Here is a 26,504-nt window from a genome sequence, read left to right as displayed (position 1 = left end):
ATACAACATATAACATATTTTGTACTATATTTTTTCTTCTTTTTCCTTGGCGCATTTTGTACTTGAAAAAATGGTGTTAATATATTTTATTTATAAAAAAATCTAATAATACCTCAAATGTAAATGTTAGTGTTTAGATAAAATATGTCTAGTACGTTAAATTATGTAATGATTCTCAAATGGAAGTTTTGGTTAAATGGATTGCCAAAGATTCTTTAAATGAAAAACTATTAATTAAGTATTAACTTCGTTGATACTTTTCGACTATGATATAAAGCTTCTAAAAGGTATTTACAAGTTTTTTCTTTGATTTCCGTATTTATTTAATATTTTTTTATAAAAACTAGTTTTTAATAATATTTACTAGGTTTAACTGCAGTTTTGGTCCTTTTATTTTAGTTGAATCGTGAAATTAGTCTTTTCATTTTATTTCTTTTCAGTTTTGATCCCTCAAATAAAATTTTGATTTAAAATTTGATAAAATTTTATTTTTTGCGTTTATTTAAATTACATCATGCCTCAAGATCTCATGGTACAACAATTGTACCTGAAATCTATGATTATAAATGGTGTAATGCGGCTTTAAAAAATGATACTTCATCAAGTTTTGAACTAAAATTTTATTTAAGGACCAAAATTTGAAAGAAAAAAAAAATAAAAAGACTATTTTTGTAATTCAACTAAAATAAAAAGACCAAAAGTACAATTAAGTATATAACTATATAAGTCAATAAACAATAATTTTTATCATTAATATTATATATATCGTTAAGTGGTTAGCATAAATTGACGAATCTGTGTATTGCATTGCAAATCAGGATATGTACTTTGTTTATTATTTGACATCAAGATAAAAAGATATACTTTGTTTATTATTTGACATCAAGATAAAAAGATTCCCAATAGTCAGACTCCACTTTAGGAGTAGTGCTTATAGCCACCCAAATTCATGACCTTACTCAACCACACTTTTGCTTTTATATAAATATATAGTATAATACATTGCAACTTAATATTCAATAAGCAATTCCAAGTCACTTGAGAGTAATTTTATTCGCAAACCTTATTCTGTTATTTGTGTGGTCTGAGTATATTTGAGGATTTGTCATGTTTACTGTATTTGCATGCTAACCTTTTCTTTTCTGCCTAACATGTGTTGGCTGAATGCTACAACATATAGATCTTTGTGGACTTGATTTTTGCTTACCTTTCACTATCAAAATATAGTTTTAAAATTAAAATTCTAGCAAAATACACTACAACTTACATGTTGTAAAAGAATGTTAATTTAAAGAAAATAATAACAAATCTCTTAAAGACACTTATTAAAAATTTAAATATAAAAAAGAATGTTAATAATTGTGTAATACATATTTTAAAAATATAAAAAGTAAAAATTTTCTACTCAAAATTTATTTTTTATCTATTTTTTAATTGTTTAAAAACTATTTTTTAAACACTTGTTAGCATAACCATTAAACACTTGTTAACATGCTATTTAATTGGACATTCAAATGTCTACCTAATTTGATAAAAACACTTATGTTTCTTCTCTACCTTTTTTTATCAATTTCTTTTTCCTTCCTCTCCTTTTTTTTTTCAAGCTGCAGGTTCATTGCATGGGCATGGTCCCAACACATGGCATCTACATCATATTTTTTTAATTAAAAAAACCACTTTCTCAAAAAACAAATATCAATATACCTTCTCTTAAAAATAATGTTTTGATATATTTTTTTTTTTATTTTAACCTAACTTGGCAATTCCAAATAGTGAGGTTATATAACTATACTTTAAATTTAAATTTAGTACGACGTCTCACTTTCATTAAACGGAATTGTGTAAACTTTTTTTAAATTGATAAGTTTGCCATATTTGTTTAAGGTTTCTATTTAATGTTTAAGGTTTCTATTTAAAGTCATTTAGAAATTTGTTAGTGGTACTACTAACTATTAAAATAGAAAGGGAAAAAAAATGCTATTCAAGGTATTTCCATAATGTTGACTCATAGTGAAGTCATGAATACATTACCCACAAAAATTATATGAGTAACACTACTTACAAAAATTAAATGAGTTTATTAACCACATAAATATCATATGTAAATTTAACTAATAATATTTCTATGAATAATATTTTAACTACGAGTTCATTATTTACGGACTCATATTTGTTGGTAATTATAAATTACTTATGTAATTTTTATAAATAAAATCAAAATTTGTTTTAAGTAATAATATAATATAGTGTTTTTTTCTTATTATATAATAGATAAATAAAAAATATAATATTGCATAAAACTCAAAATTACAATAACATATACTACAATATATATATTAATTAACATATATATTAATACATGTCATCTCACGTACCAAACCACACCAACAACAATTATTCATAGATTTATATCATTTGGTTTTCACACCTGTTGCAATTAATAGTTTTTTCTTTCCAAACAATTTTAACATAAATATTTTTTTCTTATAAAATTTATCTAATTTCATATGTTATATCAAAAGTTTCCACAAAGTCATACCATAATTTTTACTTTTTGAGACAACCATTTTATATTAATCCACACAAATATGCTATTGTCATGCTTGAGTAGACAAACTTTGAATCAACCATTTATTAGAACAAGTGTGCATAACTCACACATGAAATTTTCATACCATTGATCGAATTATAAAGATGACACATTTGATAAGCTCTTCTGTCTCATATCTTTTTCGTGAGAATTTAAGAGTCAAACCCCTTAAGCTCTATGAAGTGACCCCCTTCATTCTCATATAAGTAGAATATATCAGAAATACATCCATAATTATACATTCCAACAAATATATGATATATGTCCATTACGAGGAGATTTCATCCTACCACTTTTATTTTATGGTCCGAATACTTTTACCCTTCGAGATGTATCTATTGTCAAATACTTCAATCACTCTAATAGTGTACTTTCATAATTAAACTAAAGACTTGACGTTACTCAAGTGTGAGTTGATCGTTTCCACTATTGGCGATTATTTAGATATGAGCTTGTATCACATCCCTAATGATGTCTTCAACATCATGTCATTTGTCAGACCTTTCATCAAAGTATCTGCAAGATTCTTGGCAATATGATTTTGATAGTGCATATTGACTATCATAATATATGGATACTAATGTCATTGGTTTTGGTCAAATTGGTATCTCATACAACAAATATTTTAGCCATTCATTCTTATTACTATTTACGGTTAGAATAATAGATTATGTAGTGTGTCCACAATGCAAGTTTGCTTCTTTGAACTCCAAGAAACTCTACCTCCACCAACATCGAAGGTCCATCCACTTGTGGAAGCATGATCCTCAATATGATTTACCCAACTGGCATATGTATATTCTTCCAAAATTGAAGGATATCCACTATAGTTTAAATTATAGCTAATTGTTTTTTTCAAATATTTTAATACTTTATTGATAGCATGTCAATGTTCTTTACTTGAATTACTTATTTATCGACTTAATCTTCTAACAACATATGTTATATCAGGTCTCGTACAAGTCATGACTTACATCAAACATTCGATTACCTTGTATGTTTTTTATAGTATTGACCAACTATAATCAAACCATGACACTTTTGCCATTTAATTTCTTCACATTGTTTTACATACAATTAAGAATCATCTCAATTATCACATAAACAAAATTTTATGCCATTCTACCTTTTACTATATTTTACAAGTATCTCAATTTAAAATTCTAATTCTCTTTTCAATATATCCAAATCTAATATATAATACATTAAATATATATTGCCACAAACTAACAAAGCATGATCATAAATTTTTTCTCATAATCAAATATCATAAGATGAGCACAAACATGTAAGTCAATTATTCCTTAACAAATAAGAATTCATTTCATTTCTATTAAAGAAATTATTTCTTCATAGTTATATTATAACTAATACATGCATCATGAATATTTATTTGTTAATTCAAGTTTTATATTTAAATATGTTCTATGATAAATTCAAATAAGTATCACAACAGAAAATAAACAATGAATAAAATCATTAAGATTTTCTATTAATTTCTTCCATAAACATTTATCAACTTATAATAATTTAAAAATATATACTCAAATTATTTTTAATATCAAAACAAACAAAAAATTAACAATTACTTTCATACTATCGTGCTCATATAATATAAAATTATCAACGATGAACTTGATATTTATAACAATTCTTATGCATTATTTTAAAATAAACCAATGTGTAACTTGCATCATAAACCAAACAACTTGTACTTTTCAAAATTTGCATACTTAACTAGTTTCTAAGTCATGCATATGTGAATTTTCTACTGCATGTTAAATTTAAATTAAAAGAAAACACTTATATATCATTACAAATTATTAGTTTATTATTCTGTAACTTAACTTATTATTTAAAGGAACAATTATCACAATAAAATAATTTATCGTTAATAGCATTTATACATGATAAAATTTAACGGTGATCATAGAACATTTATGCTTCAAAATAGAGTAAATAGATAAAATTAATTGTGTATCTTTTTATCATGAATAATTTATCGTTAAGAGCATTTAAAGGAACATTTATAATTTATCGTTAATAGCATTTATAAATGATAAAATTTGACTTCCAAGTTTTAAGCCAAACATGTGGTTACTATGTGTTTGAACTGTATTGCTACTATCCTATATTCAACTTCACACACACACACACACACATATATATATATATAGCTATATTTTCTTTAATTATAACAACATTAGACATGAGTACATTCCATAATTATATAGATAAAATTAATTGTTTATATGAGTGTATTTATGATATATTCTACTTATAAGTTAGTTGTTAACTATTAACAAGAACTTGTATTGTTTAGATCGAAAAAGATTAATCCATAGTTTGAAAATGTTATTAAGAGTGAAGATGCATGTCAAAGTTTTAAAAAAATAAATATGATACAGAGATATGAACAAACATTTGGAGATTTTTAAAGTTCGAAGAAAACCAAGTGGTACAAAAATTCCTTACTATCAAACCTTAACATTGTGTGGAGAAATTACATTTTGATGATAATGCCCATAATTCAAATTGGAGCAACATTCACTTATTATAAGATAGTTGTTGAATTCAAATTGGAAAGGATACTGAGTTAGAGTGGTTTGCAGTTAGTGGAGAAAGAAGCCAAACGAGTTATTTTTATGAACATTGAGGATGATGGTGCTAGAAAAGATTGATTGTTGTATATGCATGCCAAAAGAAATGATTGCTCATTTGTATTATCGTTAGTTTATTGATTCTTTAGTGGACATGTACTATTTATAACTTTTATGAACATTGTGTGTTTGAATTATGATATCTAAATCATGTCTCTTTCTTTATGTTTATGTATGATTTTTTTCAATATGGTCATGGATGTTTCATGTATTTTCTTTTACTGGCAAGTGCATCATGAAATATTTACTTATGTTCTTTTACTAGTAGGAGCATCAAGTATGTTTTATATATGTTATTAGTAGGTATAGGACACATGTTGGTGTCGCATACGGCACCGGAATCTTAGTTATATTCAATTAATTTATTTTCTCTACTTATTATCAGTGTCGATGTATAAGTGTTGTGTCTGATATATGTGTCAGTGTTCGTGCTTCACAAAATAGAATTTCTAATATAAAGAATGATGTTTCAATTGCAAATCGAGAATATGGAGAAGAAGAAAATATAAAAAATAAAATGAAGTAGCAAGTAAAATTAAAATATCATATTTTTTATTATTTTAAATTAAATAATTATATTATATTACATTGTTAAAAGTTAAATTTATCAAACACTCTAACTTCAATTAATTGTTTTTTCAACTATAAATTATCAGTGATTAACTAGTTTTTTAATTTTCAATTACTTATAGCTTAATTTTACCAGAAGATATAAAATTGAATATTTTTATGAATCATGTATCTCAATTTGTTGGTTGTGATGTTTTTTCTTTTTAAGAGTATATTTGTAACAAGCTTTTAAATTTAGTAAGCTTTAGTGCATCTTTGATGTTATTTTTGAATAAATTGAAATTAATTTAAGAGGTGTAAAATTGATTTTGATAAATTTGAATGCTATTAAACTGAAATAATTTTATATTTATAATTAATTTTATATTTATAATTAATTTTAATTTAAAAATAGAATTTATAACTTTTAAATCTAAACATAACTTTTATATTAAAAATTATTATTTAACTCACTTTTACCTGAATATATTCAAATATAAATCATTTTAAATTCAACTCACTATTAACTAAATTCAAGTTTATAAAATTCATTTTAATCACCGTAGAACCAAACACATTTTTAAATTTAAGCAGTAGTATTAAAATATTACTAACATATTTTATATTATATTAAATTATCTCTTAAGATTAGTTTGCATTTTACTAATTATTGTTATGATTTGTTTTAAAATTTTTCTATTTATTTAAAATTGAATCTCTGTAACCCAATAAAAAAAATTAATATTTAATCTTTTGTACTAAATTAATACCAAACTATTATTAATAATAATATTTAAACTTTTATTATTTCTCTCCTCTTATTATAAAAAATAAATCTTAACTTCAATAGTATCATTAGTACTACTTAAACAAGTCATAGGATACTTAATCGATGTTTAAATTGACGGTGATTGTAAGAAAATATCATGTTACCGTAATTTAACAAAAGCGACAATTTAGAGATCGACCAAAATCAGATCAAAATCTGAATGTTAACTTGATTTTATTAAACTCAGTGTTTTAGAGAGTTATAAAGATTAAGGTGATAAAGATATCATGAATTCAACTCTCTTTGATTAGAAAAATAATTTCTTCTTATGCGATTGGCTTCCATTTACTTTAGTACTAATTGTACTACTTTTATGTCTCCCATTTTCACCTTATTAAAAAAAAATTAATACGTCAAAAACTTGATAAATACAAAAATAAAAAATATCAAATTCAATTATTTAAAATAATTCAAATATTATAAATTTATAATTTATTTTATTAAAATTACTTTAATAATAACGGTTGAAATTCAATTTATTTGTTCAAACCCATTTTACCTTGATTAAAAAATTTAATTTCAAAACCCACACCTCAAGTAAAAAGAAAAAGAAGGGTGTTGGAGTTGAAGCCTCTTCGGCCTTCTATCAATTGAGTTGGATTTACCGAACATAAATTTATGTTAACTACTTAATTATTAAGGAGCCTAAAATGTAGTTGCAATTGCATGAAAATACACAATTATGAATGTTTCAAACATGACACCAAATATTTGATATATGCGAATCATTACCAAATATTTCATGAGACAAGTTCCATCAATATTAGGAGCCACACATTTTACTTAGTGAAAGCTTAACTAACAACGTCGGATACAAAAGTTCGTTAAAATGCAGCCAATTATTCTAGAGCTTTCAATGAAACGCAATATAAATTAATAAGGTGAATAAGTATTTAAATCAAATACAAAATATCAGATAGATGATAGTCATTAAACATTTTATTTCAGCAGACCAAACAAGTTACACAAGTTACTGAAGAAGGAAGAAAAAGAAACAATCAAATTTGCGACCCAGAGAGGACATTATGGCAGAAACTGATTTGCAATTGAAACTGACCACATCTCATGATCCATAACTGAAGAAGCATGAGTAAAGTTTTGCCTTCCTGATTCACATATTAAACAATTCTTATTAACTGTAATGTAACATCATGAAAAGAATGGCAGAAGCATTTAAACAATGATTAAGCAATATCTTACCTTAAATTTCGGCATAGCTTGGTCAACACTCTCCATGGAAGTGGAAGATAAGCCAGGTGACTGGTGAGGATAAGGACTACAGAAATATGCATTACTCAAAACCAGAAGGAAATATATCAGGGGATTTATAGTCGGTGGAACGGAATTGATTCATCCTAGAAAACAGAAGTTAATGCAGCAAAAGACTACTACAAATCCCTTCTAACTTTTCTTTGAAAAAAACAGAAAAGATAGTTAAGGGGAAAACAAAACCCTCACTGAGGGCTGCTATTTAAAATATAAATACTAACAGAGAAAGAAAGATGACTGGAAGATATGAAAAGACTGATAGGGAAGGTAGAAACAAATATAGGGAAGGAAGTAACTAGCAAACTGCATATCATCTAATCAACTGAAATGACAGTGATAAACACAGTTAAATGTCTCAGAAAAGAAAGTAAAATAAGGATAGAAGTGAGAATGATTAAAGATGATGCTAAGAAAAAAACCCAGAAAAGCTTAGAAAGAAAGAGAGGAGAGACCTAAGGGTTTTTTTGTAAGGACAAGATTCTACAGTTTGTACATCGTATCTAATGCGAGATGCCTATATATCCTATATCAGAGTAAAGTAATGTTAACCATTATATGAGAAAAAAGCTTATGATGAGTGCTAACAATATATTATAAGTTCAGGATTCAGCTTGTATGTAACCTTCTTCAGGTCTAATAGACGCCGTCAACCCAAGTCAGTTCCATGCTACTCCTACTGTTACCATCGCCCTGCTTCCGAATCATTTTCATGGAAGCTTCCATCAACTCTCAAGACCCATACCAGACCTTCTTCAGGTCCCATAACCACCGTCAACCCAAGTCAATTCCACACACTCCTACCATTACCATCAATTTGCTTCATAATCATTTTCATGGAAGCTTCCGTCAAGTCTCAAGACCCATACCAAAGCCTGCTTTCAACCAATTCCTCCGGCACAAACCCAATAACCCTCTCCACTGCCAACCTTGATCCATTTCCAAAATCTAGAGATTGTCGACCCACTAAAGCCAAAATCATCAAGTGCATAATTGCCACAACTAAAAGCTACACAAACTCAAACCAACTCACACTACAAATTCTACAGAACCTTTATATACATCTAACATAACACAAACCTACTTTCATTGAAAACACTTATTTACAGGAGTGCATTGCTCCTTAAGTTTCATTCATCATTGATGTCGAGATTGAGAATCCGACGAAGGGTCTCAGTAGCAGAATCAGCATTCACAAAGAGATCCCTTGTAAAACACAATCGCTCCCTGGTCGGAGAAGAGGGTGCAGACTTAGCCATCGGGCGCAATTCAATCTCAGGAGAGGAATCAGGAAGATCAAGAGACACAGTCCTCTTCGGTCTCACAGAAAACTTAGGAATCGGCAGAGAACTAGGTGGTGGCGAATTTGAATATGTAGGTCCAGCCCATAACTCAGATAGCAAAAAGCTTCCACAGCATAAATCTCCACTGAAAGTTGTCTCTTTTCTACAAGTTTTACCATTAATCGGAATCGGGGAGCTCTTAGGACTAGTTTTTTTCCTATTAGGGTTTTCAGTAACAGGAGATGTTGGTGTTTTAGTTTCATGAAAACTCTGAGATTTCAAAGGAGTTGGTAATATACCTGAATCAGATTGAAAAGTCCTACAGTTAATCCCTCTAAATTGTTTTGAAGGTGAAGATCCAAATCTACCATGGCCTTGTGACTTAGATCTGCTACAGTATTGATTCTTATGCTGGTCAACAACAACAAGTGTCTCCATAGTCACACACACACAAAAAAAAAAAAAAACTAGATCTCAAATTCTCAATGCCACAATACAAGGTATCAGAAACAAGCAAGAAAGTACAAAAACTTCACTGTCGCAAAATAGATCTCTTTCACCGATTCCAAACCCTAAAAATTTCGTCCACAATCTCACTGATTTAAGCGAACCACGGAAACTATCCCTGACACTGGAAAATTAAAACAAAAACAAAAGTGAAAAAGACATAATTTACTAAAGCACATCACCACAAAACATAAGATTTAAAACAAAACACTAAAATTAAATAAATCAACATTTAAAAAAAAAATTATTTAAAATAATTCAAATATTATAAATTTATAATTTATTTTATTAAAATTACTTTAATAATAACGGTTGAAATTCAATTTATTTGTTCAAACCCATTTTACCTTGATTAAAAAATTTAATTTCAAAACCCACACCTCAAGTAAAAAGAAAAAGAAGGGTGTTGGAGTTGAAGCCTCTTCGGCCTTCTATCAATTGAGTTGGATTTACCGAACATAAATTTATGTTAACTACTTAATTATTAAGGAGCCTAAAATGTAGTTGCAATTGCATGAAAATACACAATTATGAATGTTTCAAACATGACACCAAATATTTGATATATGCGAATCATTACCAAATATTTCATGAGACAAGTTCCATCAATATTAGGAGCCACACATTTTACTTAGTGAAAGCTTAACTAACAACGTCGGATACAAAAGTTCGTTAAAATGCAGCCAATTATTCTAGAGCTTTCAATGAAACGCAATATAAATTAATAAGGTGAATAAGTATTTAAATCAAATACAAAATATCAGATAGATGATAGTCATTAAACATTTTATTTCAGCAGACCAAACAAGTTACACAAGTTACTGAAGAAGGAAGAAAAAGAAACAATCAAATTTGCGACCCAGAGAGGACATTATGGCAGAAACTGATTTGCAATTGAAACTGACCACATCTCATGATCCATAACTGAAGAAGCATGAGTAAAGTTTTGCCTTCCTGATTCACATATTAAACAATTCTTATTAACTGTAATGTAACATCATGAAAAGAATGGCAGAAGCATTTAAACAATGATTAAGCAATATCTTACCTTAAATTTCGGCATAGCTTGGTCAACACTCTCCATGGAAGTGGAAGATAAGCCAGGTGACTGGTGAGGATAAGGACTACAGAAATATGCATTACTCAAAACCAGAAGGAAATATATCAGGGGATTTATAGTCGGTGGAACGGAATTGATTCATCCTAGAAAACAGAAGTTAATGCAGCAAAAGACTACTACAAATCCCTTCTAACTTTTCTTTGAAAAAAACAGAAAAGATAGTTAAGGGGAAAACAAAACCCTCACTGAGGGCTGCTATTTAAAATATAAATACTAACAGAGAAAGAAAGATGACTGGAAGATATGAAAAGACTGATAGGGAAGGTAGAAACAAATATAGGGAAGGAAGTAACTAGCAAACTGCATATCATCTAATCAACTGAAATGACAGTGATAAACACAGTTAAATGTCTCAGAAAAGAAAGTAAAATAAGGATAGAAGTGAGAATGATTAAAGATGATGCTAAGAAAAAAACCCAGAAAAGCTTAGAAAGAAAGAGAGGAGAGACCTAAGGGTTTTTTTGTAAGGACAAGATTCTACAGTTTGTACATCGTATCTAATGCGAGATGCCTATATATCCTATATCAGAGTAAAGTAATGTTAACCATTATATGAGAAAAAAGCTTATGATGAGTGCTAACAATATATTATAAGTTCAGGATTCAGCTTGTATGTAACCTTCTTCAGGTCTAATAGACGCCGTCAACCCAAGTCAGTTCCATGCTACTCCTACTGTTACCATCGCCCTGCTTCCGAATCATTTTCATGGAAGCTTCCATCAACTCTCAAGACCCATACCAGACCTTCTTCAGGTCCCATAACCACCGTCAACCCAAGTCAATTCCACACACTCCTACCATTACCATCAATTTGCTTCATAATCATTTTCATGGAAGCTTCCGTCAAGTCTCAAGACCCATACCAAAGCCTGCTTTCAACCAATTCCTCCGGCACAAACCCAATAACCCTCTCCACTGCCAACCTTGATCCATTTCCAAAATCTAGAGATTGTCGACCCACTAAAGCCAAAATCATCAAGTGCATAATTGCCACAACTAAAAGCTACACAAACTCAAACCAACTCACACTACAAATTCTACAGAACCTTTATATACATCTAACATAACACAAACCTACTTTCATTGAAAACACTTATTTACAGGAGTGCATTGCTCCTTAAGTTTCATTCATCATTGATGTCGAGATTGAGAATCCGACGAAGGGTCTCAGTAGCAGAATCAGCATTCACAAAGAGATCCCTTGTAAAACACAATCGCTCCCTGGTCGGAGAAGAGGGTGCAGACTTAGCCATCGGGCGCAATTCAATCTCAGGAGAGGAATCAGGAAGATCAAGAGACACAGTCCTCTTCGGTCTCACAGAAAACTTAGGAATCGGCAGAGAACTAGGTGGTGGCGAATTTGAATATGTAGGTCCAGCCCATAACTCAGATAGCAAAAAGCTTCCACAGCATAAATCTCCACTGAAAGTTGTCTCTTTTCTACAAGTTTTACCATTAATCGGAATCGGGGAGCTCTTAGGACTAGTTTTTTTCCTATTAGGGTTTTCAGTAACAGGAGATGTTGGTGTTTTAGTTTCATGAAAACTCTGAGATTTCAAAGGAGTTGGTAATATACCTGAATCAGATTGAAAAGTCCTACAGTTAATCCCTCTAAATTGTTTTGAAGGTGAAGATCCAAATCTACCATGGCCTTGTGACTTAGATCTGCTACAGTATTGATTCTTATGCTGGTCAACAACAACAAGTGTCTCCATAGTCACACACACACAAAAAAAAAAAAAAACTAGATCTCAAATTCTCAATGCCACAATACAAGGTATCAGAAACAAGCAAGAAAGTACAAAAACTTCACTGTCGCAAAATAGATCTCTTTCACCGATTCCAAACCCTAAAAATTTCGTCCACAATCTCACTGATTTAAGCGAACCACGGAAACTATCCCTGACACTGGAAAATTAAAACAAAAACAAAAGTGAAAAAGACATAATTTACTAAAGCACATCACCACAAAACATAAGATTTAAAACAAAACACTAAAATTAAATAAATCAACATTTAAAAAAAAAAAAAAAAAAAAAAAAAAAAAAAAAAAGGGGAAGCAAAATGAATTATTACCGGTTTGGTAGAAGAGAAAGATTTTCCAGATGGAAGACGTAAAGAGTATGATAGAGCTGCTGATTTATTTTTATTATAATTGTGGGATTTATTTATGAAGAAATGAAAGTGGCATGGAGAATGAAAAATGATAAAATCAGCTAGCGGATCTGAAATGAACATAAAAACTAAAGTAGCAAAAAACTTTATTATTGAAATTTCGGTGTATGCAAAAAGTTTAGGTTTACCTACTGGCGTCGGTTATGTTTCATACACTACTCGTATTATCATGACATGACGCTTACACGTTCCAGTTGCTTTCTTAACAAATATCTGTACTGGTTCTTTGCTTTCCTTGGTCGTCGTGTAATTATATTATAAAAAGTTGCTAAAGCAACCTCAATATTTAATTATGTTAAATTTGGAGATTTTATAATTATTTTTTATTTTATTTTAGTTCCATAATGTTACTTGTTGTTAGTTAAATTAATCATTTATGTCAATATTTTTGTAAATCTATGTTAACTTTATCTACATGTCATTATTGGTTTTGATTGATTAGGATTTCTTTAAATTTAGTTTTCTTTTTCTTCTATAATTTTACTTTAATATTTATTTTGTTGTGCTCTTAATAAAATAGTTGAAGTTTTTGTTTCTCAAACGTCAAATATTACATAGATTTCTTTTGAGTTTTATTTTTCTGCTATGTTTAAATAATGAAATATGTGTTTTAAATAAGTGGGTTGATAGAAATCAAAATTTGGATCACAGAAACCTTATTTCTCTCTTATGTTAAACACCTTAAAAGTTCTGAACTTTCCTTATTTATTTGAAAACCAAGCTCTCTTTTCAATATTTCTATTTCAATTCTCGCATTGATATCTTTTTCTTTTAAAAACTTGTAATCTATGGCTTGAAATTGCATCGGTACAAGACTTGATTTTAGCTTTGTTGATCAAACTACTCGAATGTGGCATATTGAACTACATGACCGTGTAACCTTACTTCTAATTGTGCCTTCTCTCTATGGTTTTTGCTTTAATTTTATATTAATTAACGTGTTTTCTCGTAATTCACAATAGTTTTCAAAAGAAAATTTTGAAGCAAATTCATTTCTTTTTTCTTTTTCACATTATCTTAAGTTATAATTTAACTAATTTTGAATTGAAAATTATCCCATTATAGGTAACCATGGAAATGAAATCAGAAGAAGAAGAAGACGATGAATTAGGAGGAAGAAGAAGATGAACATCAAAGTAGAACTTTAATTGTAAAAAGAATAAAAAAATCGAAATACATCAAAATCTTAATCACCCACGGACTAATAACATGTTAGCAAACTTAACCAAGATTCATAGAAATTTGACCAAAAAAAATTTACTTGATTAACGAAAATCAATTAATTAATATTTTTTTCTTAATTATACCTTCTAATTAATCAAATATCCATCACTTTTAAATTTTTATAGGCGTTGTTCTTCGATAATATTTCATATTTTTATTTTTTAAAATTTATGTTGATTTTACTTGTTATTAAGAAGAAGAGACTTTTGAAGTGAATATTTGACTACATTTTTAGAAACAATAAAAATGTCAAAAAATTATTTTATTAATTTTAAAAATATATCATCACTAGCTAATATTTAATGTTATCTCAATTATAATGATTTACTTCAAGAGTTTTATCAAATTAAAATGAATTCACATTTAAAAAATAAAAACAAAAATTTTTATACAAAGTAAATAATCCATTAATTTAACTTCTCATTAATAATAATGGATAGAGTACATTGATACTTATTAAAAATATAATTATCTCTCTCATTTATACCCTTCTAATTGCCCATGTGAATTGATCAAATAATCAAATGAGTTATTTGTTATGAAAAGAAGGTAGTACATATGTACTTTATTTTGATCGCCTAAAGTAATGCCCATATTAACCTAATACCTATATGGATTATAAAATATTTCCACTCATATAACTTGAATCATTTCTAAACCTTGAAACATATTATAACATTAGTAAATTAACTGCTCTAAATTTCTTTGACCCTTCCTTTTAAACAAGATTCTTGAGTATAAAAATTTAAAAAAAAAAAAAAAAAATCTAATACCTACATTGATGGCTATTTGAAAAAATATTTTAAAATTTCACTTTCACGTGGACATAAATCAAAATCATATTTATATATAAAAATTAATATTAATTTTTAAGTAACATAATACTTCACAAACACCATCGACTTTATAAAAAATATAATTTTAAATTTCAAAAAAAACTAATGTTTTTGTATTTGAATCTTTCATATGCAAATCAATTTAAAGTGTTATTTACTTTTCAACTTATATTCTCAATTTTTCATCTTTCATTCTTCTATTTTCAAAACAAATCAATATCTTTTTTTTAGCTCTTTAAAACAATTTGCTTATTTCATAAATTGTATGTGAAAACTTTCATGAAGAAAATCACTAATTTTTGTGTGTTTAACATATACTTGTTTATTTGATTAAGTTTTCTTCTATTTTATTTTGGAGAGAGTATTTTTTTAAACATTATTTTTCATACATTATACGAGCAGTGGTAAAGTTTCATGTGGAATAGGGCGGGTTGTAGTCCGCTCTAAGTCCCCACCATTTAAAATATATTTTTCAGAATAATAAAAAAATCATTGTATTTTTAAGTTGTTCTTCATCTGAGCTTGTTCACGAGAATAAAATGAGTTATTGAAAAAAAATTGTACATCCATTAAAGGATATGATAGAAACTATTGCATTAAATATAGTCACGTTAGTCAAATTTTACTTATATAATTTAGACCACAAAATTTGAATTTTTTGTTGCTTATATCCGAGCCTGAATATAGTATATAATATCATGTAATATATATGAAGTGTTAACATTTTGCCACAATAACTAACTAATGTTTTGAACGAAAATCATGTTGCGTTCTACATCTAAAAGTGATATTTTTGAAATTCATTTGTTTTTTCTTGTGTAAGATAAAAATTAAAGTCTCAAAATGCAAAATAAAAAAAATTCAAACTTCTTATCAATTACAACTGATGAATAATAAGGTGGCAGTTGATATTTGGCAGAATATGTGGAGTTAGAGTGACCCTCATTGAATTCAGACCTTTATGTGGTTGGATGCCCACGATCGCTTCCATACTAAATATTAGAGAAACAAGTTAGGTTTGGGGATCTCACCAACTTGTCATCTATGTGGGAGATTTGTTGAGACAACCCTTCATGTTTTGTGTTACTGTGTGCATGCATTTCAAGTTTGGCTCTGCATGGAATTTCATCTAATTTGACTTCTAATTTTTCTCTCTTTAAATTGAAAGGACTTAGCCGATAGCAACCTCAATAATCACCAAACCGATTAACAATAGGAGGATGGAAAGCTACTTTCATGATTATTTGTTGGTTTATTCGGACCTAAAGAAACACATACATTTATTAGGCGGACTTACAACGCCCACACAATTGGTTGTGGCTATTCAAAATTTCATTAGAGAGATTGAAGATTGATCTACTCACATCATTTAACGAAAATTGTATCATGGAGAGCTGACCTACATTGGTTGAAAAAAACCTCTAGATAGATTAATTGAGCTTAACAGTGACGACACTTGCAATAATAATGGATAACTTTAGGGATGTGAATGTTATTTTTGTAACTCAGTTAGGAGGTGGATAAAATGGTACATCAAGAATATTGGCATGTGTGATGACTTACATGCGAAGATATAAGATATGTACCTTGATTTAGTTATGGATCAGAGAGATTAAGAATTTTTAAATAGATATTTAAATTTAAAAATAAAATAAAAAATAGTTAAGTTTTTAAATTCATATATTTTTTTAATAAAGTCTTACAATTAAACTACTATTTAGTCGACCGTAACCAAATGACTTACTTATACAAAATATATTAGTTTAAGGACTTTATTAGAAGCTAGTATAGTTTAAAGACGTATTTAAAAATATCTAAATAGGTTAAGAATCTACATAGTAACTTTTAAATAAATTGAGTAATATATTAAAGGGTTTGAATGTTGTTTGGTTTGTTATTTTTCATGTAATTCATTTTTCGTTTGTTTGAAGATATTTAAAGACCCTCTTATGGATTGAATGATGATTATCTTTCGTTTGTTTGATTTAATATTTTTTCTTTATGTTATTTATTCAAATCTCGATTCTTGCACTTCAAATAGAAACGAAAGGTTATATGGTGTGTAATTCATGCTAAGAGGTAGGGGTGTTCAAAAAAACTAAAAGTTGAATCAAACTACTGAACTCAATCGAACTGTTTTTGAAATAAACTAATTTATAAAAATTGAGAATCAAACTGTTTTTTCAAAAACAGTTTATTAATCAAACTGGTTTTTAAAAACTAGAACTAAATCGAATCAGTTTTCAGTTAGAAAAAACTAAAACCGAATTTGTTTTATAGAAGTAATTAGGGGTAATTATATAAATTTTGGTCTATAGGAACAAAAAAACTAAGTTAAAACCAATTTAGTTCAATTTAGAGTAATAAATTGGTTCACTGATTAATAGAACAGTTCAGTTCGGTTTTTTAAACTGAAAATCAATTCGGTTAAATTTTTTAAATTAAAAATCAATTTGATTCAATTTTCAAATAGTTTTAATTCAAAACTGAACGTTGTCTACTACTGCGAAGAGGATCACCATTGTGCTTGTGGGCATGACATGGAGGACCAAGGAAGAAGACAAATGAGGAAGGAGATGGTGGGAAAAGGTGAACAAAAGGGAGAAAATTTGGTGTGGATGATCTACCGTAATATTTGGTAGATCTCTTTCGATCTAATGATGGATAAAATATTTTTAATAAGAAAAACTTAGAAAAATGTATTAGGGCAATATTTTTTTTCTGAAACTAAAAAAACATTTTTTTTTCCTATCTTCTTATAATACTCCTAAAATTAAAATATATTAATTATAAGTATTATAGTTTTTTATAGTTTCACTTTTTATAAAAACATTTTCAAATAAGATTGAAGATCTATCTCCTCTCCCATAACTCTATCATTCTCTCATTTCCAAACTCCAAAAAAGAGTCTAATTGTTATTATCTCTCTATATATAAAAGAGTATAAAACACTTTTTCTTTTACTAGTTTTAGATTTTAATAGAATAAATAGATAACTGTAAAGGATTTGCATTTAAATTACTCTAATGACATGAGGTTCAAACTAGCAGCTTATCAATCCCTTTACCACTGAATCAAATAATTGAAATTCTAATTAGCCACTTACATGATCAATTTGTAATTGTATTAGAAAGAAAAACAAATCTCATTAAAGTATAAGTATTATCTTTTCCTCCTTTTTGTTTTCCCCAAAGGCTACACTCCCCCCGCCTCTTAAATTTTGTTTTCTACAACACAAATTTTATTCTTTTTATTCCTTAACAATTACTCTAAAAATATTTGTTCACCAGACCCTTTATATAATCTCGCCCTATTTTTACCGACCTTAGTTAACTCCAAGTTTAAATATTTAGTCTATAGGACAAGGTCAAATATAACCCGTGAACACCTAAATTAGCTTAATTTGTTGCTGTTACCTAAATTATTGTACGTGTATATATATATATATAAAGTTGTCAAAATATAATATACTCTTTAAGTTGCCTCTCTATATAGATATTTTTTGAACCTCGGTGGACCATCTATTTCTGGAATTTTTCAAAACTTCAACCCTTCCCATATCCTGGTGTCATGGGGTTCCATTTGTTATTTCGCAGAGTAATGTTATCTTCAATCTTTCATTATAAGTCACTCTTATTTGTGAATTCTTTCTCCCTCTTCTAGATTTTCCAAGATAATAATTGCGGTCATTTTATTTTAATGTTATTGAGCTAATCTAAATTGTCCAAATTTAATCTCATAATAATGTGCAGTTCAAGAAGATGATGAAAATTGTGGAAAAGGACACAAACTCCTATTAGACAAATTTTATTGGGGTATAAGTTTTTTTTTTTTTCTCCCTATGTATTTATTACATGTGAATTTTCCTTCTAGACTCTTTGAAATAATATTTTTTCTTCACATTTCATATCTAAGTTATTCCAAATTTTTTTATAATATAATAAAATTGGGGTAATTTTTTTATTTAATATAATTTTAATCTCTATAAAATTAGTACATTTCAAGTTTAGTCTCTAAAATATTTTTATTCACTTTTAGTTTTTATTTTAAATTTATATGAACTTTTTTTAAGAACTAAAAGTGTCAATTTTTACAAATACTAAAAGTGAATAAAAAACTTTTCAGACAATAAAAAATTGAAAATTTCTTATAAGAACTAATATTTTTAAATTTTATAAAGATTAAAGGCTTATTTTTATATTTTTTATATCTTTTATCTTTTCTTAATTATTAAAATTATATTTTTTTATTAAGGTTCTAAATTTTAAAAAAACAGTACACCGTAAAATTGTATACGATTATGACAGGTTTTATGGTGTACTATTTTGATAAAATTTTCACAGCTGATTAATATATTAAAGTCTGCCATTATTTAAAAATTAAAATTAAAAATAATTAATAAACAATATTTACACTATTTTAGACATAAAATTGTCAGATTTTACACACAAAACTCCGTAATAGACAATATCTCCTCACAAATATGGTTTGACGTCTATACACATACTAAAATCAGTTTTTCTCTTTCAATAGTGATTGTAAACATACACTAAATAAGTAAATACTCAATTTTAGGATTGTTCATATTCAAATCCATAAAAAAGACTGTAAATTAGTTTAAAAAAATTGAAAAAAACTGTATAAAATTGTATAGTTTTGGATATTCTTTTTATGTTCTTAAGTGAAAATGTAAAAAATCAGATCGCAATTTAGATTTTTTTTTTCAAAACGAATGAAATCGCAATAATAACTTTTAATATTTATTTAGTTTTTATTAATATGATATATTGTATTTATGTATTATTTGTTGGTTTTTGGAAATCCGAAAGTCAATCTAAATTTGATTCGTCCGAAGGAGTGCGACGTCGAGAATAGACTAAGATCCTTTAAAATACATCGACACCACATCTCAACCCAAAACCTTAATGCATTAGGTTTATGAGTCATTCCTCTTTATATATCAAATATTTCCTCAATTCCCAACTAATCAATCATAGTTGAATCAACACTTAATAATATCTAAAAAAACAAACATTAATAAGAATAAAAGTCATTTTACCAATGAATACATCTCGAATTCATAACTTTTCTTACGAGAAAAAGAAAATCTTAAAATTTTCAGAAAGAGTTAATAGTTTGATAAAAATTGATCAATTTACTCGAGGATTTTGAGAAATTTAAAAGTCTTGAATTCTTATGAACGGTGGAGATGGGTGAGCAATGACTAGAGGGAATACGAAAGGTGTCATGTTTGATGTTAATTTGTGATTCGTACTAACAATAGTAGTAACTAATAACGTTTGCAGATGCCAAAGTAGTCACAATCTTACGGGTTCCTTTTGTTTGTTCTTTAATACCATTGATTGAGCATCTTAGCATATTACCATGCTCACTTTTCAGTACTTTTGGGTCCCAATTTCCTTCTCTACTTCAATTTTTCACCTTAGACGTTGCACTCTTCCCTTTAAAACGTCAATTTTCCCTCTTTAGTTAATGATTCCCCAAACCACAATACTTATCTTGTTAAGGTTGCTGCTGATTTTCATGCGCACTAACTCTTGTTTACCATTTGCTTTCTTTTTCACTTCTCATTATATATTAGGTTAGGTTGGTTGTCATTCAACTTATGCTTTCTGATTTTTTTTTTTTAATATGAAAAACTATTGTTACTAGTATTGTTTATCGCAATGTTTGTCAAGCCAACCCGCAATTATAATAATTACTTGATTGTTTGACTTATTAAATTTGAACTAATTTATAATGATTTTCTTAATGTTTTTAACTTAATTTAAATATTAATTAAAAATATCATATTTATTAGTAAAACTATATACTAATTTTATTAAATAATTCAAATTCAATCTATTAATTTATCTATTATCAACTAATTTATCGTTGTCCTCTATTTTGTTACCAAACAAAGTCTTAATCATTTCACTAATTAGAATTACCATGTTAATTAAGCCATTGCATTTTTTCCTTTTCGGCGCATAACTAATTTATAATGTTTATGTGGATAATAATTTAATATCAGAACGGACTTTAAAAACAAAGTTTGAAATTTTGGGATTCTCCCTGTTGTTAATACGTACAAAGCTTCTCGTTGAAGCCTAATACTCAATTATTTGGATGATGAAGTAATAGGTAAGGAAAAGGACCTATAACAAATGTATATTTCTCTGTCAATGTCAGTTTTTAGATGTATTCTAATGGGTTGCTGGATTTTTATCTAAGTTGAGGGGCGTGAAAAGCATAATAATAATAATAAATAATAATAATATAAAACACCGTGTTTTCTATTAATGAGAATCTTTGAAAAAAATAACTTATTGGTCCCCCATTTAATAATATGCATTATCATGGCCAACAACTAAGATAAGAAGGAAAATTAAAGGCACTATTTTCAGTCATATCATAATCATTAAGCCGAAAACAAAGGGTGAAAACTAGAAGCAAACTATTTATATTATTACTCATTTTCTTGAAATGAGCTCTACAATACATCTTCTATTATCTCTATTTGCAGGATAGATGTAGGAAAAAACCACAAAAATAAAAACTTAAAAGGGTGAAAAAGTAAATTGTGAAAATTTTGACCGGTTGATAATTTTACTCAGACAAAATGGTCATTAACAACATAATTTTAAATTGTGGTCTATAACTGCAATTGTGACTACAACATTAAAGATTTAGGTGTTTTTGCAATGGTATTGCACAGTAGTATTGCAATTACAGCAATTTAAAATGTTGCTAGTAAATTCTTAATTTTCCGCTCCATCTAACACCATCTCTTGGTGACGACATTCTTGACTGCAAAAAGCTTTTTCTCCTCTGAAAAAAAAACAAGATCATGCTCCTTAATAAGTTTTGCTAAAGTAACTAAAATAAAAGATGAACTAGAAAAAACAATTCAAATTAAAAGAAAAATTGCTTTGTGAATAAAGGTAGCATTGAAAATGAACTCAATCAACCTACCTGTAAATGAAGATGTCTTTTGTGTGCTCAAGATGGTTTTTGCAAGTGTAACAAAAGTTAAGGAAATTCATTGAAGAATGGCTATTAGGCACATAGCAATAACTTTCCATTTCCACAACACAATTATCAAATATATGAGTTGTTCTTGGATTAGGTCCATGAGATATCACACATGTGTACTCCTCAGAAAGCTCCATCTCACTCAAACTCAGAACACTTGATTCCGTGGAGTGCACGTGTCCATGTCTCTTAGCGGTCCTGATCATTAGTTCGTTGTTGCTCTCAGTACTCTCCCAATCTCTAGAACACTTTTGTGAACCCTTGGTTTTGTTGCCAACAAAATCAGTTTTGGAATCAAAAGTGGAAGTAGGTGGCATGGGAGGGATTTTCACTCTAAGCTCAGTTCCAAACAACACTTTTCTATTGCATAGTTTATTATCAGAATTTTGATTAAAAGACTCATCTTTTAAAGCACCAACAAGAGCAAGTCCAATGATTTTTGAATCTACCTTGTCCCATGAGCTACTACTAGCTTTGTTATTTTTGTTGTCATATGAGAAAGGATTTCCAAATGGTGACAAAGCTCTTGTGTCAAGAATTGATGTTGGACTTATCAAAGCTTCATTTCCATTGAGACACTTTTTTGAGGTGAAATGAAAATCTCTATAGTTTGGTGAACCAAATAGTGATGGAATAGTTGTAGTGAAATTCTGTTTTGGAGATTGTTCACCCATCAAACTTTGTTTGGTTACTGCTCTTGATCTGTTCCTTAGCATCATAAGTCCTTATTTCAAACACTTAAAAGCTGAAACTTCAATAATGAAGAAACAATTAATTGGTATAAAAGCCAAGAATGATGCAAAATCATGCAAGATGGTTGATGAAAAAATTACTCACCCAAAAAGCTTGTACGTGTCAGCATAATCTACTACAATTCAGTGTTTGTTGTTTCGATTCGTACAAATTTTTGTTGAAATAAAAAAATTAAGTTGGTGAGGCTTTCAGTTGTAGGACTCTAAGGAAAAGAATCCTAAGTGAAAGTGTACTAGGAATGTTTTGTTTATAATTTTTTATAAAACAGCCAAGAAGAAAAAGTGTCTTTGCTCTTGTTGATTTTCTTCAAGAAGAAAAAGCATGATCTAATAGGAGTGCTTTATGTACTGCAAAATTGGGCTTGTTATCAGGTTTATTTTTCAGCTTTAATTCTGAAACTTTGTGGAGAGCTAACAGAAAGAAAGAGAAGAAAAAGAGGGAAGCTTTTTTTGACATGGAATAGAGAGAGATGCCTTAATAATTATATGGCTTTTAAAGGAAGAGAAAGCAAAAGATGTTGTGTGCATGAAAATGAAACTATAATACTTCAAACTTTTGCTTTCATTTTTTATTTTTTTTTTATTTAATTTAATAATTATGCAGTGACCATGTCAATTTTTCATCATAATACTACATGATAAATTTTGATAAATAAAAATGTAAATAATTTTTTTTTTTTATTTAAAAAGTTTAACAACAGAACTCTCACTCTAATATGAACTGTACTTACTAGAGTAAATGACATAGTCTTTAATAAAAAAAAAAGTTCTATTATATTTTTCTCCCTCTTAATCTCAACTGCGTCACTAAACAAACTGATATTTTTGTCTTTTCTGATCCTTAATGTATATGATGATCTGATCCATATTTTGTCATGTGGTGTACTGCTTTCGATCCAACACAAAAAAGAGCACTTACCCATAATGGATTGGTTAAACCATTTAGTCAATGAATGAATTGGTTAATTTAATATATATTGATCCAAAAATTAGAATATCTAAATTTCATGACTAAAATACTTTTTTAAAAAAACTGTCCCACTTTAAAAATTGATAGCATACTGTAGTGTACATTGACAAATTTATTTTTACTTCAGATTTTAATACAAAACATTTTTTAAAGTTGTTAGAAAAAAAAATGTTTGGATAAAACAAAAGTGGTTTTAAGGGGCCTAGTTCCTCTCGTTTGTTTTTCATTTATTGGGACCTACACTCCTTTTCACATTAAAAAGATATTAAGATAAGTGATTGTTCATTGATCCTTAAAGTATGATTAGATTGGAGTATTCGGTAGCATTTTTTATTCCAAAAATACTACTTGATTGAGAAATTAAAAAAAAAAAAAACATCACTATTAAATTGAAAAATTCCCCGTATTTTTTAGATGACATGTAGATATTGATTCAAACAATCACATGTAAACTTCGTATAATGCCATTATCGTCATAGGTATAAATATGCAACTAGACCAAATATTAATCTTCTTTTGAACAAATTATTAATTACATTATGGATATAGGCTCATATATACACACATTCAATACTTCTTATGGGTAATCAATGTCTAGCGAGAAAATACTTTGGTCAGGTGGCCATGCCTTAATTTGCTCATCAAAATATTGTACAATCATTTATTGAATTTGGACAGAAAACATTGACTAAATTTTGATCAAGATTGTGATAAGATTGCATCAAACTGCTAGCCCAAGAAGAACATAAAGATTGCATATTATGATCAAGATTTCATTAATTTCACTCAATTATTACATCATAAGATTCAAAAACTTCATCAGGAAACGCCCAAATCATAGAAAGTTAAAAACCATACGGGAGATATAAAAAAGGTTAGTGGTAAATCCTATTTTAGAATCCCAATCATTAAATTTCTTTAACCTTTCATGAAATGAAAACTTTCTTGTTTTTATAAGAGAAATAAAAACTTTTTTACACAAGAAAAAAAATCATTTCATTTTATTGCAAACAAAGAAGCAATATAAAGTGCAATAGATATTAGATAATCCACAAGGACTAACTATATTAGATATCATCTTGTATGATCAAGATATTAGATAATTCACGGATAATCTTAGATAATTCACGGATAAGCTTGGGGAAATATGAAATAATAGAGGAACATTTTTTAATAATGTCTCCCTGGCCAAAGTTAAAAGAGTTGGATCCAAGATGTGATCAACAACTACCTTACAATCCAACTCGAAAATGATGTTTTGGATGACTTGATCATTCACTCAATGAAAGGCATGTAGAAATCCAACAGCTTCTTTCACAACCAAAAAAATGACACAAGCAATACGAGCACAAAGAAATATATCATTTTCATCTCAAAGGTACATGCTAGAAAGTTGTGTGTAAATGTAATATAATAGTTGTCGGGAGAGTATGGGGTACGGGGAGCAACAATGGAATAAATGTTCTAAAGATCACAAGAGTCTTTGACGTTACATTTCAACTTAAAATTTTAAGGTATTAGGTATATGGATCATCATTATATATATATCATTTATCATTCTTAGTCATTGTGTGACTTAACCACTTTCACTTGAACCCAACAATTTTTTCCTAAAGTGTGAATCTCTCACATCCTATATCCTCGTACAACCGTTATTACTAACAAGACTGACCTCTTGACTACTTCGTTAGGAAGACTTTCGGTGTCAGGATCCAATTTCATAATCTACTCTTATTACGACACCAAGTTGTACATGACTCTGATACCACTTGTTGAGGAGTTTAGGACAACAGAGAGCAACATCACGTCGAATGTTTTTGGATCACAAGAGACTTTGATGTCACATTTCAACTCAAAACTTTAAAGCATTAGGCATATGGGTCACTACTTTTATATGTCTTACATTTAGCTCATTCTTAATTATTGTGAGACTTAATCACTCACACTTGAACGCAACAGTAGTAATAATAATCATTTTTAAATGAAATACAAACAAAAATGATATTTAAAAATTTGATATATTTCATCTTAATTTTAGAAAAAAATAACACCAACTTTTTAAATATTGTTTTTATTTATATGTTAATTTGAAGGGAATAAATGACATTTGTTCATTTAAATATTTGTTCAAATTCTATTTCTTGGTGTGACTAGATTTATTTTTCGAGAAAACATGAAAAGTATAGTATCTTTTCTTGGAATGATTGGTGAGGAATGGAGGGTTCAATTGATTGAACATTGATGGGTGAAAATGAGGATGTTTTCAACTTACTAGAGTTGGTAATTCCAATAAGGTGTTTAAGACTTTTGAAATTGAAGATTGTGTTCAATTTAACGTGTCAATTGTGTTCAATTTAAAGTGTTAGGTTTAGATTTTCGTGAAAAGTTTTCGAGAAAACCAAGTTCTTTAACATTTAGTGAAGAAAGAGTTGATTCTATAAGTGTTTTAGTTCAATTGCCTATAAATCTTTGCAATCATTTATATTGCATACAAATAAATAAAATTTCATTCATATTGAATGAGAACTACTTTACATAAAAAAAATGAGTTGTAGAATCAATATATAAATATTAGTGTAATTTTATTTTATTTTATATTTCTACATTTTAAATCTCTATTTTATTTCGTTGTTGATGTTTGAAGGTGATAAAAATTATTTTTTGTTTTGATAAAAAAAACTTATTTTAAGAATGTTTCTGTTTTAGAC

At 28.2% G+C, this 26,504-nt stretch overlaps 3 protein-coding genes across 3 annotated transcripts; all 3 read right to left on the bottom strand.

Moving 5' to 3' along the window:
- Nucleotides 1-7,479: 7,479 nt before the first annotated feature.
- Nucleotides 7,480-9,757, bottom strand: LOC101501474 (uncharacterized). The gene is made up of 2 exons (XM_004495133.4): nt 7,829-9,757; nt 7,480-7,734 (listed from the first exon to the last, which is right to left on the bottom strand). Exon 1 carries the CDS (start codon nt 9,613-9,615, stop codon nt 9,025-9,027), a length of 591 nt encoding a protein of 196 aa, XP_004495190.1. The 5' UTR covers nt 9,616-9,757; the 3' UTR covers nt 7,480-7,734; nt 7,829-9,024.
- A 626-nt stretch (nt 9,758-10,383) lies between these two features.
- Nucleotides 10,384-13,105, bottom strand: LOC101500946 (uncharacterized). The gene is made up of 3 exons (XM_004495131.4): nt 12,881-13,105; nt 10,733-12,712; nt 10,384-10,638 (listed from the first exon to the last, which is right to left on the bottom strand). The coding sequence occupies exon 2, from the start codon at nt 12,517-12,519 to the stop codon at nt 11,929-11,931; it is 591 nt and encodes a 196-aa protein (XP_004495188.1). The 5' UTR covers nt 12,520-12,712; nt 12,881-13,105; the 3' UTR covers nt 10,384-10,638; nt 10,733-11,928.
- An 8,374-nt stretch (nt 13,106-21,479) lies between these two features.
- Nucleotides 21,480-23,332, bottom strand: LOC101500639 (FCS-Like Zinc finger 8-like). Its single transcript, XM_012714269.3, has 3 exons — nt 22,912-23,332; nt 22,015-22,825; nt 21,480-21,870 (listed from the first exon to the last, which is right to left on the bottom strand). The coding sequence occupies exons 2-3, from the start codon at nt 22,791-22,793 to the stop codon at nt 21,801-21,803; spliced, it is 849 nt and encodes a 282-aa protein (XP_012569723.1). The 5' UTR covers nt 22,794-22,825; nt 22,912-23,332; the 3' UTR covers nt 21,480-21,800.
- Between the last annotated feature and the right edge of the window lie 3,172 nt (nt 23,333-26,504).

The sequence above is a fragment of the Cicer arietinum genome, chromosome 4, assembly GCF_000331145.2.
Source record: "Cicer arietinum cultivar CDC Frontier isolate Library 1 chromosome 4, Cicar.CDCFrontier_v2.0, whole genome shotgun sequence".
Taxonomy (NCBI): domain Eukaryota; kingdom Viridiplantae; phylum Streptophyta; class Magnoliopsida; order Fabales; family Fabaceae; genus Cicer; species Cicer arietinum.
Note: the sequence above shows the minus strand (reverse complement) of the source record. Positions and strands in the feature narration are given on the sequence as shown.

Bases quoted from the DNA above. Each gene is read 5' to 3' on its own strand.
- LOC101501474 (XM_004495133.4), bottom strand. From the start codon at position 9,615: ATGGAGACACTTGTTGTTGTTGACCAGCATAAGAATCAATACTGTAGC.
- LOC101500946 (XM_004495131.4), bottom strand. From the start codon at position 12,519: ATGGAGACACTTGTTGTTGTTGACCAGCATAAGAATCAATACTGTAGC.
- LOC101500639 (XM_012714269.3), bottom strand. From the start codon at position 22,793: ATGATGCTAAGGAACAGATCAAGAGCAGTAACCAAACAAAGTTTGATG. The intron at 21,871-22,014 runs GTAGGTTGATTG...TTTTTTTTTCAG, and splicing joins AAAGACATCTTCATTTACAG to AGGAGAAAAAGCTTTTTGCA.